At 38.4% G+C, this 17,075-nt stretch overlaps 1 protein-coding gene across 4 annotated transcripts in view; it reads right to left on the reverse strand.

Moving 5' to 3' along the window:
• Positions 1-17,075, reverse strand: part of LOC106081312 (phospholipid-transporting ATPase IF) — a 111,577-nt gene that overhangs the window by 52,927 nt on the left and 41,575 nt on the right. The window contains exon 1 of one of the 4 annotated variants that reach the window (XM_013243192.2): positions 16,085-16,671. The exons of 2 other annotated variants lie outside the window; for them this stretch is intronic. In XM_013243192.2, the coding sequence (XP_013098646.2) occupies positions 16,085-16,219 (135 nt within the window). In that variant the 5' untranslated portion in view covers positions 16,220-16,671. Of the gene's footprint in view, positions 1-16,084; positions 16,672-17,075 lie in introns of those variants that run through there. One more of the 4 variants, XM_013243195.2, reaches the window with a different exon arrangement.

Consider the following 17,075-nt stretch of genomic DNA (forward strand, 5'->3'; position numbering starts at 1 on the left):
CCGGCACCCAAACGATGCGGATTTTGCCATCTATAGAGAAGGCGTTGATCTACTTCTTACATTCTAAGACTGTTCGTGACCTTACCGTCCTGATTGTTATTGCCCTTAGGGTCTGTTTACTGTCCGTAAAGATGTTCACACTCGACGTCCTCGCGTTAGCACCACACTACTTCACGCATTCTGTGATCGCCCGGAGCTCCGCCTGCAGGACCGTATTATGATCAGGCAGTCTTAAACAGATCTCAGTTCCTGATTCTCAATGTAGACCCCGCTCTGTTCTCTAGCTTTGATCCATCCGTGTAACATGATCTTACAGATACTAGGGTTCCGTCAATCCAACACTCTACTGCTGGCACCAGTGCCTCGCACTCGACCTTAAGGTTCATCTCAGGTAACCGATTGGAAACTTCTTTCCTTCCTTCCAGGTTTCCTATCGTCGCCTCGATTATACCGTGACGGTATGAGCTGCTCGCATCCTCAATCCATTCTCTCATCGCCTTAAGTCTCATAGCCACAGTGGCTGTCTCACATTTAATGTCAATGGGTCGTATGTTTAGAATAGTCTCCAGTGCCCTAGTGGTCGTGGACCTCATCGCTCCGTCCATGCCAAGACAACATGTTCTCTGAACCTGTTGTATGGTCCTTATGTTGCACTTTTTTTTCCATAGCAGTCCACCAAACTACTGAGGCGTAAGTAAGTATTGGTCTAATCACGCACCTGTAGAGCCAGTGGACTATCCTAGGATTCAGGCACCATTTCGGGCCTATGGCCCGTCTCAATAGTGCCCAACATCTGTGAGCCTTCTCAGTACGCTTCTTAATGTGACACTTACAATTCAGTTTCCTGTCCAAGATCACACCTAAGTATTTGACCTTGTCAGATATCGAAATCGTCTTATTGAGGAAACGTGGTGCGTTAAATTGGCCCACCTTCGTCTTCCTCGTGAATAGGCATATTTCAGTCTTCTCTGGGTTAACATTGAGACCTCTGGGTCTAGCCCAGCCATATGTCACATGCAAGACCCTTTCCGCCCTTCTGCATAGATGGTTCGGATACTTACCGCTCAGAAGTATTATAATATCATCTGCGTAGCAGACAGGCTCAAATCCCTTCTCAGTCAGCATCCGTAATAGGTCATTTATGGTTGCTCACCTATAGGAGTGGCAATAAAATACCCCCCTGTGGCTTGCCTTGTGCCACTTTCTCCCTTATATTTATGCCATGAGGCACACAATTTATCCACTTGTTCCTAAGCATATGGTTTATTCTGTCTCTTAGGACCGGGTCCACCCTCTACTGGTCTAAGGACTGGATCAGTGTGTCGGTCCGCATATTGTTAAAAGCCCCCTCGATATCAATGCATTCCTCCAGGGTGTAGGTTTTGGCATCAAAGGATTCTTCTATTTTATGTACAACCTCGTGCAGGGCAGTCTCTACCGACCTTCCCTTGATATAGGCATGCTGTTTGTATGTGAGAAGTTCGCTGGATGTCCTACTCTTTATCATGGTGTCCACAATACGTTCCATGGTTTTGAGTAGAAAGGATGTAAGGCTCCTTTCTACTTTTTGAGTAGAAAGGATGTTAGGCTCTGTAGGCCTTTGGTGTCCCATAACTTGCCTTGCCGGGCTTGGGTACAAATACCACCCTTGCCTCCTGCCAGAATGTTTGAGAAACTTTTTTTTTGAGTGAAGAAAACTTAGTTTACTAAGTATGGTTGAAATCGGTTCATAACCAGATATAGCTGCCATAAAACCCGATTTTGAAATCTTGAGCCACTAGAAAACCTAATTCTCATCCGATTTGGCTACAATTTTGCATGAAGTGTTCTGTTACGATTTCCAACATCTGTCCTATGTATGGTTGAAATCGGTCCATAACCTGGTAAAGCTGCCATATATTGGGTTGCCCAAAAAGTAATTGCGGATTTTTCATATAGTCGGCGTTGACAAATTTTTTCAACGGCTTGTGACTCCGTAATTGCATTCTTTTTCTGTCAGTTATCAGCTGTTACTTTTAGCTTGCTTTAGAAAAAAGTGCGCGAAATTTTGTTTACATTTGTTTGTTTGGCGTCAATTTTAATATGGGTACCACATGTATTGAAAGAAATTCATTTAACAAACCGAATCAGCGCTTGTGATATGCACCTTAAACGCAATGAATTCGATCCGTTTTTAAAACGAATCATAACTGAAGATGAAAAATGGATTGTTTGCAACAACGTTAGTCGAAAACGATCATTGTCCAAGCATGGTGAACCAACTCAAACCACTTCAAAGGCTGATATCCACCAAAAGAAGGTTATGCTGTCTGTTTGGTGGGATTGGAAGGGTGTGGTATATTTTGAGCTGCTTCCAAGGAACCAAACGATTAATTCGGATGTTTACTGTCAACAATTGGACAAATTGAATACAGCCATCAAGGAGAAGCGACCAGAATTGGTCAATCGTAAAGGTGTCATATTCCACCAGGACAACGCTAGACCGCACATATCTTTGGTCACTCGCCAAAAACTGAGTGAGCTTGGCTGGGAACTTTTGATGCATCCACCATATAGCCCTGACCTTGCACCATCAGACTACTATTTGTTTCGATCTTTGCAGAACACCTTAAAAATGCATTTACTTTCTTTTAAAAAATCCGCAATTACTTTTTGGGCAACCCAATAAATCGATGTTGGATTTTGAATTCTTGAGTCACTAGAGGTGTGGTCATCCGATTTGGCTGAAATTTTGCACGAGATGTTTTCTTATGACTTCCAACAACTGCACTAAGTATGGTTCCAATCGGTTGATAACCAGATATAGCTGCCATATAAACCGATCTTGGATTTTGACTTCTTGGCCCACAAGAGGATGTAATTCTCATTCGATTTGGCTAAAATTGTGCATGAAATGTTTTGTTATGAATTCCTAATCGGTACAGGACTTGACATACCTGCCATATAAACCGATCTGAGATCTTTACTTCTTACTCCTCTAGAGGGCGCAATTCTTATCCGATTTGGCTGAAATTTTGTAAGACCTTCAACAAATGAGTCCAATATGGTCTGAATCGATCTATAGCCTGATACAGCTCCCATATAAACCGATCTCCCGATTATGCTTCTTGAGAGCCCCTGCCAGGCGCGATTCTTATCCGAACGGACTGAAATATTACCCAATGACTTCTACTATGGTCTTCAACATTCAATTCATTTGTGGTCCGAGTCGGACTTAAAGGCAAAGTTGGGATGGCTGTTGAGAGTTTGTTTTGCTTTTTTTAATGTTAAGTTGTAGGCTTTATGGGAGGATTCTAAATGTTATTTCTTTTCAGTTTGTCGCTGTTCTAGGTTTTGAAATTGCACATCATTGGGTGACTACTCTACTGATACCAAATTTTATAGAATATATCCATCCAATGATAAATGGCATATTTAATATTCACATTATTTTTTTTATCCCACTGTGCAATGCATCGTCTTAGTGCTGAGGATACCAATTTCCACGGACATTCTAAGCAATAGGTGGTCAGTTCAAAATGGATCGGAATTGTTTGTCTGTACATTCCCAAATAATTAGGATAGGTTAGGTTGAAAAGAGGGTGCAGATATTAATCTGCCCCATGCTACTATGGGGCAAATAATAAACGTTTACTAAACATTTTGCATCGAAATACACATCCGAGGTAGACTTCACCCTCATACTTTGGGTGTATTTACGACCCTCGTAAAACTATCCTTGTTGATTTCGAAACCCTTAAACTTTGTTTTATTTTTTACTTCAGTCCCAAAATATCCCGCAGCGTTTTGTTTAGCATTTAGCATTAATACAATTTTCAAGCCCAAGCTCCAATGCGAAGTTTAAATTTTCTGGGCATTTTTGTTTTTATTTTTTTGTTCTTTTTTTTTGAATTCGTTAAACACGTTTTACGATTATTGGCAATTTATAATACAAAACAAGAGTGTCATAAATTTTCTAAATTACCCAAAATACACAACACATTAGAAAATCTATAAAGTCAGCAAGAAAAGAAACCGCAAATGTTATTTTTAAAATATTCCAAAAAACGAAACAAGAACAAAACAAAAAAAGGGGGCTTGTTTGACGCATGACACTCTAAGTGACTTCATCACGTTTTAGTTTAGCATGGCAAATAATTTTAGAAATTTGATAATAGAAACAAAATTTTAATAAACAAAGCAGTTGTTGTTGTGAAGCTGAGGCATCGAGTTAGAAATACAACACAAACGTGGTTACCGTCATTAAAAGAAATAGGGATAGTTGTATTTTGGTATTTTAAAAACAAAGGAACTGTTTTGAAAAGTTGCATCGAGGAACCGAGATGAATAGAGGTGTAATGAAAATGCAATGAAAGCATTTGCGGAACACTATATGGCAGCTTAATTCGTTTTTATGCATAAGAATGATCTAAAACATGCCCCCCGGGGCGTTAAACCATGTTCTACGAAAAACATAGGTTTACTGTCCTGATCCTCTCAGATCATCGTTGAAAACCTCATTAAAAAACTATTGGAAAGATGACGAAATAGCTTTGGGGAGGAAAAAAAGTTTAAATTCTGATGAGTTATTACAAAATGTGCAATTGTTTTGGCCAAATATATCCCATGTTCGGTAAAATGTTTAAATGCAAACCTTTCCCCAAGTTGAAGAGCACGAAAGGGTTACCCAACTAAATATTGGGTTGCCCAAAAAGTAATTGCGGATTTTTCATATAGTCGGCGTTGACAAATTTTTTCACAGCTTGTGACTCTGTAATTGCATTCTTTCTTCTGTCAGTTATCAGCTGTTACTTTTAGCTTGCTTTAGAAAAAAAGTATAAAAAAGTATATTTGATTAAAGTTCATTCTAAGTTTTATTAAAAATGCATTTACTTTCTTTTAAAAAATCCGCAATTACTTTTTGGGCAACCCAATACAAGGGCTAACTGCGCCTTAAGAACAACCTTTTATCATTTAATGCACGAAAACCAGTAAGGAAAGGCAAAAGTCGGGCGGTGCCGCGTTTTAACTTTGACCCCTAAAAGCACGACTTTACGCGTATGCAGAGTTGCATTTTGAAACGCAACGCTCAAAAGCAAAGTTCAACGGTTTTGGCCTGAAGATGGTTTAACTATGTCAGTGTGTATGTCCGTCTGGCCGTCCGTAAGTCTTAATCACCCTACAGCGTTCAAAAATTAAGATATTGAGATGACAATTTTCACACATCCGTATATCTTCAATACGTAGATTAAGTTATTGAATGGCCCAATCCGACTACATTGGAATATAACTGCCCATATAAACAGATTTGCCGATTAAGGGTCTTAAGCCGATAAAAGCCGCAGTTGATATCCGATTTCGCTGAAATCAGACCCAATGAAATGCATTAAGGCTCCCTACATTCGATCCGGATCCGATTTTGCTGAAATTAGACAGAATGAGTTTCATTAAGCCTCCCGTCTCCGACCCGGACATGGTCTAGATCGGACCATATTTAGATATCGCTGACATACAGACCGATCTGCCGATTTAGAGTCTTAAGCCGATAAAAGCCGTAATTTTTACCCAATTTCGCTGAAACCTGACACAATGGGTTGCATTAAGCCTCCCGTCATCCGACCCGGATATGGTCTTGATCGGACCATACCTAGATATAGCTATCATATAGACCGATCTGCCGATTTAGGGTCTTAAGCCGAAAAAGCCGCATTAATTTTCCGATTTCTCCGAAGTCAGACACAATGAAATGCATTAAGGTTCCCTACACTCGACCCGGATATGGTCTAGATCAAACCATATTTAAATATAGCTGCCATATCGACCGATCTGCCGATTTAGGGTCTTAAGCCGATACAGGTCGTATTTATTATCTGATTTCGCTGAAATCAGAAGCAATGAGTTTCATTAAACCTCCCTATATTCGATCGAATATGGTCTAGATCGGACCATATTTAGATAGAGCTGACATATAGACCGATCTATCGACATACGGTCTAAAGCCCGTAAAAGACACGATGGCGCTGGGATTTGAAACAGTAAGTAACGATTTCGCCAAAATTTTAAACTGCGAGTTGTTTTAGGCCTACTGTCGTCTAATCCAAGTATGGTCCAAATCGCAGCATATTTAGATATAGCTGCCATATAGACCGATCCTTGGAAATTTGTCTCCAAGGATCGGTCGCTGAAACTGCGACTTGTATAAGAGTTCTCGGGACTTGAATCAAATGCGATACAGACCAGCCCATATTTGAATATAACTATGGACATGGCAGTGGAGTGATAATAAAATACGATGATTAATATATCCATTGTGGTGAGTATTCAAAGTTCACGGCACGGCCGAACTTAACACGTTTTTATACCCATTACCTTAGGAAGGGGGAATCTAGTCGTTCTGTGTGTTACACCTCGAAAATGCATGTGGCACCTTGTTGAAACCTCATGTCATGCATGTCAAGCTCTTGCATTTTGGGCAAAATTGGATATCATGTCGATATCGCTCACCATTCACAGTTACGTTACGATTCACATCATCTTTGAAGAAGGACGGTCCAATGATACCACCAGCCAATAAACCGCACCAAACTGTGACTTTTTCTGCATGCATGTTCAAATTATAGACCAAACTGAAGATGTTTGACAGTAAAACAAAACACAAAACGTGCGTGAGCTTTTTAAACCAGTGTTGGCAAAAATATAATGGCTGAAAAATCGCCCTTTACATTCTTGATGGCCTTGACGTTCTGAGTCGATCTAGCTATGTCTGTCTGTTGAAATCACAATAGCATTCGTACAAATGAGGATTTTGCACAGATACTTCTTATCAATGTAGGTTGTGGGGTATTGTAAATGAGCCATATCGGTTCTGCTTAGGATATAGCCCTCATATAAACCGATCCCCAGTTTTGACTTCTTGAAATTAAATGGCTGGAATTTGGCACAAGGACTTTGGTTCGACTTCCAACAGTGCCGAGTATGTTCCGAATCGGTCTATAAACTGATATAGCCCCCATATAAAACGATCCCCAGATTTAAATCCTTGAACCCCAATTTGGCTAAAATTTGGCACAAGAACATCATTGCCGAGTAAGATCTGAATCGGTCAATAAACTGGTATAGCCACCATATAAACCAATTCTCGGAATTAACTTCTTGATCACCTAGAAGCCTCAATTTTCATCTTATTTGGCTGACATTTGTTACAAATACTTCTGCTTTGACTTCCAGCGTCGGTGCCAAGTACGATCCGAATCTGTTTATATACTGATAAAGGAACTAAATAATGACTATGACTTTCAGCTTCCGTGCCAAGTATGGTCCAAATATTTCTATATACTGATAAAGGCCCCATATAAACCGATCCCTAGTTTTGACTTCTTGAGGCCTACAAACCTCAATTTTCATCCGATTTGGCTGAATCATCCGAACTGTTTCTGACTTCCAACAGTGTCGAGTATGATCCGAATCGGTCTATAAACTGATACAGCCCCCTTACAAACCGATCCCCGGATTTAAATCCTTGAACACCGATTTGCTAAAACTTGGCACAAGAACATCATTGTAGATACAAGAACATCATTGCCGAGTAAGATCCGAATCGGTCAATAAACTGGTATAGCTCCCATATAAACCGATTCCCGAAAATGATTTCTTGATCCCCTGGAAGCCTCAATTTTCATCTTATTTGGCTGAAATTTTACACAAATACTTCTGCTGTGACTCCCAGCGTGCGTGCTAAGTATGATCCAAATCCGTCTATATACTGATAAAGGTCCCGTATAATTACTATGACTTCCAGCGTCCGTTCCAAGTATGATCCGAATCTGTCTGTACACTGATAACGGTCCCATAAAAACTGATCCCCGGATTTGACTTCTCGCACTCCCAGAGGCGTCAATTTTCCCCTGATTTGGCTGAAATTTGACCAAGGGATATATCTCTCATATGAATGTGTGCAGTCCGATTAAAATTTAAGCTCAGTGATATATATATAGCCGCACCAATTCCCGATTTTATTGTTGAAAAATAATTTAAATACGAACTGAGCTAATAAAGGCGAATTTTTAGCGATATCCATGGTGGTGGGTATTCAAAGTTCGGCACGGCCTTTTTTATTTGTAATTGCCTCGAAAGATTTGATCAGTTGCAAGTACCTAAATGATGACAATGACTTTCATAAATTTTATGTTTGAACAATATCAATTTTCTGCAAAACTGAATTTATTTTGTTTTTCGTTTTGCTTTTATTTATTGGCTCTATGACCTTATTCATGGTGCGCGTTAAAAATAAATGACACCAAATTTTCTTTAATAAGAACTTGCCATAAATGTATGTTATACTCGTTTTGAGTATACTTTTGCTGGCTTGCTTTTGCCACAGTTCATTTCATTTAAAGTCTTATTATCGGTCCACTTGTAATTTTAGTCATTATTTAAATGCCAAATAATTGCAATTTTGTTTTCGCTTTTTACGTCGCCCATATTTTTTGGTATATAGTTTCTAATTATTTAAGCAAATATTTCCTTGAACAAAGAATTTGCATATTTACAACTTGAAGCGGGGTTAAATACATATGGATTTTATATTTTATTATACCCTCCACCATAGGAAGGCGGTATACTAATTTGGTCATAACGTTTGTAGGTAAGGACATACAAAACATTTTGCCAAATTTTGTAAAGATCGGACCAAATTATATTAACTACAGCCTAAAAATGTCATATCGGATGAAACATGTATATTGGAGCTCTATCTAAATCTGAACCGATTTTGATCAAATTATGTGCACATGTTGGAACATTAGGAAGAACATCTTGTGGGAAATTTTGTAAAGATCGGACCAAAATTATGGCTACTAGAGCCTAAAAATGTCATTTCGAATGAAAAAATTTTGCATGAAGGGTTTTGTTTAGACTTGTGGTGACACCTCAATTACCAAAGTATTTCTTAACATAGTTGGCATTGCCTGTTTTTTCAGTCATCTTTTAAACTTCGTAAAATAAACATTAAAATAGTTCCTTTTTATAAAAAATAATTGTGGTGCGTTCTATTTTTGAGGGTTTCTCTGCTAGCCGCCACAGACTTCCAACAACTATGTCTAGTATGGTCTAAATCAGTCCATATCCTGATATAGCCGCCAAATAAACCGGTCTCCCGATTAGAATTCTTGGGCTTCTAGAGGGCGCAATTCTTATCCAATATGGTTGAAATTTTGCAAATGTAGTTTTGGCATGACTTCCAACAACTGTGCTAAGTATGGTTCAAATCGGTCCATAACCTAATATAGCTGCTATATAAACCGACCTTGGGTCTTGACTTCTTGAGCTTCTAGAGGAGGCAATTTTTGCATGAAGTGTTCTGGTATGACTCCCAACATCTGTGCCAACTATAGTCTAAATCAGTCCATAACCTGATATAGCCGCCTTGTAAACCGATCTCCCGAATATACTTCTTGAGCCTCTAGAGGGCGCAATTTCTATCCGGTTTGACTGAAATGATGCATGACGTGTTTCGTTATGACTTCCAACCACCGTGCTAAGTATGGTTTAAATCGGTTCATAACCTGCTATAGCTGCTATATAAACCAATGTTGGTTTTTGACTTCTTCAGGTTTTAGAGGGCGCAATTCTTATCTGGTTTAGCTGAAATTTTGGATGAAGTGTTTTTTTTTTTACTTCCAACATTTGTGTCAAGTACGGTCTAAATCCGTCCATATCTTGATATAGCCGCCATATAAACCGATCTCCCTATTAGACTTCTTGGGCTTCCAGGGGGCGCAATACTTATCCGATATGGTTGAAATTTTGCTTATGTCGTTTTGGAATGACTTCCAACAGCTGTTCCAAGTATGGTCTAAAACGGTATATAACCTGATATAGCTGCCATATAAATCGATCTCCTGCAAATGCAAATTTTGCCCATGAACATTCCACTAAGGAACAGGGGCAAACTTCTCACATATCAATGAGTGCAGTCCGATTCAAGTTTAAGCTCAATGATGAGGGGCCTCCTTTTTATAGCCGAGTCCGAACGGCGTGCTGCAGTGCGACACCTCTTTGGAGAAAAGTTTTACATGGCATAGTACCTCACAAATGTTGCCAGCATTAGGAGGGGATAACCACCACTGAAATTTTTCTCTGATGGTCTCGCCAGGATTCGAACCCAGGATTCGATTTCCTAGTTTGACTTTTTGAGCATCTGAGGAGAGCAATTATTACTCGATTTGACTAAAATTTTGGAGGTGGTGTTTTCCTAAGACTGTTGTTTTTTCTATTTGAAAATGTCATTCAAACAATTTGACAGATGCAATCCATGGTGGAGGGTATATAAGATTCAGCCCGCCCGAACTTAGCACGTTTTTACTTTAGTCCACTCCACTATCATATCCATAGTTATATGGCTTGTCTGGATCACACTATATTCAGGTCCCGAAAACTCTTATACAAGTAAAAGTTTCACAAAAAGCGGATTTATTGCCTTTATTTATTTATTTATTGGATATCGGGAGGCTTACATCAACCCTACGCCACTACTATGGTACAGGGTATTACAACTTGGTGCACTTGTTTGTAACACCCAGAAGGAAGAGAGATAGACCTATTGATAAGTATACCGATCGACTCAGAGTCACTTTCTGATTCGATTTAGATATGTCCGTCTGTCTGTCTGTCCATGTTAATTTGTGTTCAAACTACAGGTCGCAATTTTCCATTCGATCGTTTTCAAATTTGGCAGATAAATTTTTTCTGGCTTAGAGACGAAGCCTAATGAAATTGGAAAAAATCGGTTCAGATTTGGATATAGCTCCCATATATTGGGTTGCCCAAAAAGTAATTGCGGATTTTTTAAAAGAAAGTAAATGCATTTTTAATAAAACTGAAAATGAACTTTAATCAAATATACTTTTTTTACACTTTTTTTCTAAAGCAAGCTAAAAGTAACAGCTGATAACAGACAGAAGAAAGAATGCAACTACAGAGTCACAAGCTGTGAAAAAATTTGTCAACGCCGACTATATGAAAAATCCGCAATTACTTTTTGGGCAATCCAATATATGTTTGTCCGATTTGCGGTAATAATGCACTAAAATTTTCATTTCTTAACCGATTCTCTCGTTATATGGCAGGAAGTATTTCCTCTTGACTTTCAACATTACTGGTGATTTTCATGGAAATCGGTTCAGATTTGGATATAGCTGCCATATAGTTATATCGCCCGAGTTTCACTTCAAGAGCCATTGCAAGCACATTTATTGACCAATCTTGCCAAAATTTTGCACAACGCTTTCCTCGACGTCTACCACAATATCTGAGAAGTTTGCTCGAAATCGGTTCAGATTTAGATATAGCTCCCATATATATGTTCGTCCGTTTTTGAGAAATATTGTAATAAAGTGCTCATTTGTTAACCGATTCTCTCCTTATTTGGCATCAAGTATTTCCTCTTGACTTTCGATATTACTGGTGATTTTCATAGAAATCGGTTCAGATTTGGATATAACTGCCATGTAGTTATATCGCCAGATTTTCACTTCTAGAGCCATTGCAAGCACATTTATTGGCCAATCTTGCCAAAATTTTGTACAACGCTTTCCGCTACAACTACCACAATATCTGAGAAGTTTGCTCGAAATCGGTTCAGATTTAGATATAGCTCCCATATATATGTTTGTCCGATTTTGAGAAAAATTGCAATAAAGTGCTCATTTGTTATCCGATTCTCTGGTAATTTGGCAGGAAGGATTTTCTCTTGACTTTCAACATTACTGGTGATTTTCATAGAAATCGATTCAGATTTGGATATAGCTGTCATATAGTTATATCGCCCGATTTTCACTTCTAGAGCCACTGCAAGCACATTTATTGACCAATCTTGCCAAAACTTTGTACAACGCTTTCCGCTACAACTACCACATTATCTGTGAAGTTTGCTCGAAATCGGTTCAGATTTAGATATAGCTCCCATATATATATTCGCCCGATTTTGAGAAATATTGCAATAAAGTGTTCATTTGTTAACCGATTCTCTCGTAATTTGGCAGGAAGTATTTCCTCTTGACTTTCGACATTACTGGTGATTTTCATAGAAATCGGATCAGATTTAGATATAGCTGCCATATAGTTATATCGCCCGATTTTCACTTCTAGAGCCATTGCAAGCACATTTATTGACCAATCTTGCCAAAATTTTGCACAACGCTTTCCTCTACGTCTGCCACAATATCTGAGAAGTTTGCTCGAAATCGGTTCAGATTTAGATATAGCTCCCATATATATATTCGCCCGATTTTGAGAAAAATTTAAATAAAGTGCTCATTTGTTATCCGATTCTCTCGTAATTTGGCAGGAAGGATTTTCTCTTGACTTTCAACATTACTGGTGATTGTCATAGAAATCGGTTCAGATTTGGATATAGCTGTCATATAGTTATATCGCCTGATTTTCACTTTTAGAGCCATTGCAAGCACATTTATTCACCAATCTTGCCAAAACGTTGCACAACGCTTTCCTCGACGTCTACCACAATATCTGAGAAGTTTGCTCGAAATCGGTTCAGATTTAGATATAGCTCCCATATATATATTCGCCCGATTTTGAGAAATATTGCAATAAAGTGCTCATTTATTAACCGATTCTCTCGTTATTTGGCTGGAAGTATTTTCTCATGACATTCGACATTACTGGTGATTTTCACAGAAATCGGATCAGATTAAGATATAGCTGCCATATATGTATATCGCCTGATTTTCACTTCTAGAGCCATTGCAAGCGCATTTATTGACCAATATTGCCAAAATTTTGCACAACGTTTTCCTCGACGACTACCATAAATCGGTTCAGATTAAGATATAGCTTCCATATATATATTCGCCTGATTTTGAGAAAAATTGCAATAAAATGCTCATTTGTTAACCGATTCTCTCGTAATTTTGCAGAAGGGATTTTCTTAAGACTTTTGACATTACCGGAGATTTTCATGGAAATCGGATCAGTTTTAGATAAAACTGCCATATATGTATATCGCCCGATTTTTACTTCTAGAGCCACTGCAAGCACATTTATTGACCAATCTTGCCAAAATGTTGCACAACGCTTTCCTCGACTACTGCCACAATATCGATTTGATCGAAACCGGTTCAGATTTAGATATAGCTCCCATATATATGTACGTCAGATTTTGGTTAATTTGCAATAATGTTGTCATTTGTCAACTGTAGTTATTGAAGTTTAAATATATTTAATCGGTATTTTAAACAAATTCTTTAATAACCCATCTGAAAACATCCGCCGAGGTCGATCATAATTGGTTCAGTATTGCATGTAGCTCCCACATAATATTTAAAGAGTAGGTGTAGAGTATTATACAGTCGGCACGGCCCGACTTTTGCTTTTCCTTACTGGTTTTGTTTTAAAAAACTTTTGAATTTAATTGTTTTTGTTGAAACAATTTTTACTGTTATGTCCGGAGTCGACCCTGCAGCCCTGGTCTCACATCTTCTGTCTCTTCTCCTTCTTTCGAGGATATCACAATGAGCCAAAGTGGCCTCCGGGTGAGCTCACTTTTGGTGGGCAACCCATTCAACCTAACCTACGTCGGTCACAAAAACAGTGACTTTATAAAGAAAAGAAACAAAAGTTCCATGTTCCACAACTATTGTTCTACAACTATCCCATAGCACACTTATACAGCATATTGTATTGTATATTTGCACATTGTGTTTCTAGTGAATGGGGTGTTTTTAATTGAAAACTATATAAAAAAGCGCCAACAATAGCACCAAGAGCATTCAAGTGTTAATTGATTACGTTTATTATTATTACATTTTGCACAGTAACCGCAAATGATTTGTATTCATTACATACATCATGAGAAATATGAAAACAGCGTTTAAAGTGATCACTCGAAACGAAGGGATGAAATGAACATTTAAATGATTTTTTTACCCACCACCGAATGGTGGAGGTACCTACATATAACTATTAAATCGTTACGAATTGAAATGTCAACTTCCGGACCTACAATACTAAGACGATGTAGGCATTTTGCTAATTTTTAGGTAGTTTTTCGAATTAGACTTCTCCACATTCGAGCCTATTAAGCTTTTTATATCCTCCACCATAGGATGAAGGGTATACTAATTTCGTCATTCTGTTTGTAACTTCTCGAAATATTCATCTGAGATCCCATAAAGTATATATATTCTTGATCGTCGCCACATTTTATGCCGATCTAGCCATGTCCGTCCGTCTGTCCGTCTGTCCGTCCGTCCGTCCTCTGTCTGTCTAAAGCACGCTAAATTCCGAAGAAGTAAAGCTAGATGCTTGAAATTCGGCACAAATACTTCCTATTAGTGTAGGTCGGTTGGTATTGTAAAAGGGCCATATCGGTCCATGTTTTGATATAGCTGCCATATAAACAGATCTTGGGTCTTGACTTCTTGAGCCTCTAGAGTGCGCAATTCTTATCCGATTGGAATGAAATTTTGCACGACGTGTTTTGTTATGATATCCAACAATTGTGCCAAGTATGGTTCAAATCGATCATTAACCTGATATAGCTGCCATATAAACAGATCTTGGGTCTTGACTTCTTGAGCCTCTAGAGTGCGCAATTCTTATCCGATTGGAATGAAATTTTGCACGACGTGTTTTGTTACGATATCCAACAACTGTGCCAAGTATGGTTCAAATCGATCATTAACCTGATATAGCTGTCATATAAACCGATCTTGGGTCTTGACTTCTTGAGCCTCTAGAGGGCGCAATTCTTATCCGATTGAAATGAAATTTTGCACAACGTGTTTTGTTATGATATCCAATAACTGCACCAAGTATGGTTCAAATCGGTCAATAACCTGATATAGCTACCATATAAACCGATCTTGGGTCTTGACTTCTTGAGCCTCTAGAGGGCGCAATTCCTATCCGGTTTGGATGAAATTTTGCATGACGTATTTTATTCTTACTTTCAACTACTGTGTCAAATACGGTTAAAATCGGTTCATAACCTGATATAGCTGTCATTTAAACCGATCTGGGAACTTGACTTCTTGAGCCTCTAGAGGTCGCAATTATTATCCGATTTGCCTGAAATTTTGTACGACAGATTCTCTCATGACCATCAACATACGTGTTTATTATGGTCTGAATCGGTCTATAGCCCAATACAGCTCCCATATAAATCGATCTCTCTATTTTACTTCTGGAGGCCACCGTAGCGCAGAGGTTAGCATGTCCGCCTATGACGCTGAACGCCTGGGTTCGAATCCTGGTAAGACCATCAGAAAAAATTTTCAGCGGTGGTTTTCCCCTCCTAATGCTGACAACATTTATGAGCTACTATGCCATGTAAAACTTCTCTCCAAAGAGGTGTCGCACTGCGGCACGCCGTTCGGACTCGGCTGTACAAAGGAGGTCCCATATCACTGAGCTTAAACTTGAATCGGACTGCACTCATTGATATGTGAGAAGTTTGCGTCTGTTCCTTAGTGGAATGTTCATGGGCAAAATTAGCATTAGCTATTTTACTTCTTGAGCCCCCAAAGGGCGCAATTCTTATTCGAAATGGCTGACATTTTACACAGGTCTCCAACATATAATTTAATTGTGGTCCAAACCGGACCATTATCTTGATATCGCTCTAATAGCAGAGCAAATCTTTTCTTATATCCTGTTTTGCCTAAGAAGAGATGCCGCGAAAAGAACTCGCGGCAAATGCGATCCATGGTGGAGGGTATGTAAGATTCGGCCCGGCCGAACTTAGCACGCTTTTAGTTTTGGAAATGTCTTTCTTCACTTGTGGACACTTCTCCACATTCGAGCCTATTAAGCTTATTTGCCAATTTCTAACACTTAGTTTTGAAGATATCTTTCTCCACTTGGTCTTGCCTTTGGCCTTTTCGTCTACGTTGTTTCCGTTTAACCAAAAGTATTTTTCCATCATAGCTGCTCAAAGCAGGGTTATGAAATGATAATTCATTAATGTCTCTTTCTTTCCTACAAAGTTAATTACCTGGGGGCCCAAAGGCATAATTAGTCACAATTTAAAATTAATTTATTTAAATTACTATCTTACATAATATGACAGTAATAACAAAGTTTTTACCTTATGCCACTTCCATGAAACACTTTCTTTGACAAAATTGGGAGTTTCATCTTTGGTCCACAGCGGTATGCCGTAGGTGGTATTATTCACACGCCGATAACCGCCCAAATGATCGTGGCGACCAATAAAATTCATGTTTCACTTGAATTTTTCGCTTCCACTTTTAGCTACACTCAAAAAAATTGATTGGTTTCCACTCTCACTGTGTCGCTGGCAGGCACACACACACAAGCGCACTGGATTATAAATTTTTCAGCATTAACGAAATTTAATTTGAATTTTTCATTTTCTCTTTTTATTTTCTCTCTCTCTTTTAAATACGAAATGCGTTTTTAATTTATTGAAATGATTTTTAGTTGAATTTTATTTTGAAATAAAATTTTTATTTCCGCAAAAAATTTCACTTTATTTTGTAGGCGTGTTATGCGTATCATTTGTTTGATCGATTTATTTATTTCAATCTTTTGAAAAAGGAATTTTCTCGATTTGGATAAACCACTACTACAGGGGGGAATTTTGCAGCATCAAGTGGTATTGGTTTTGGTTATTTTCACAGAGACAAGTTTTTCAAATGTTCAGCGCATTTAAAGTGGCTAAAATTTGTAGTTGTAAACTTTAATTGATAACATTTACAAAGACATGGTTTTGATTACAAATAAGGCATTGCCTTAAATTGCTTTAGTTTAGGTTTTATGCGACGTTTATAAAAGGCAACCAAGGAAACAAAAACACAATAGCAGCAGCAACAACAGCAGCTTCAACTTAAAATAATTGGATAATCATAACGCAAAGTTGGTTGCAGATAACATCTTACAACCAAATGTTGAAAATACCATAGATAAAACAACCTATTGAGAGTAGACATTCGATCATTAGGTTAGGTTAGGTTTTAGTGGCAGTCTGCCATCAGACTCAATTTGACGTTTTCGTCCATTCTGATACTACAGGAACAGAAGAAGGCAGATGCCTTCTAGTTCCTACCATTGAACCA

The sequence above is a fragment of the Stomoxys calcitrans genome, chromosome 4, assembly GCF_963082655.1.
Source record: "Stomoxys calcitrans chromosome 4, idStoCalc2.1, whole genome shotgun sequence".
NCBI lineage: Eukaryota > Metazoa > Arthropoda > Insecta > Diptera > Muscidae > Stomoxys > Stomoxys calcitrans.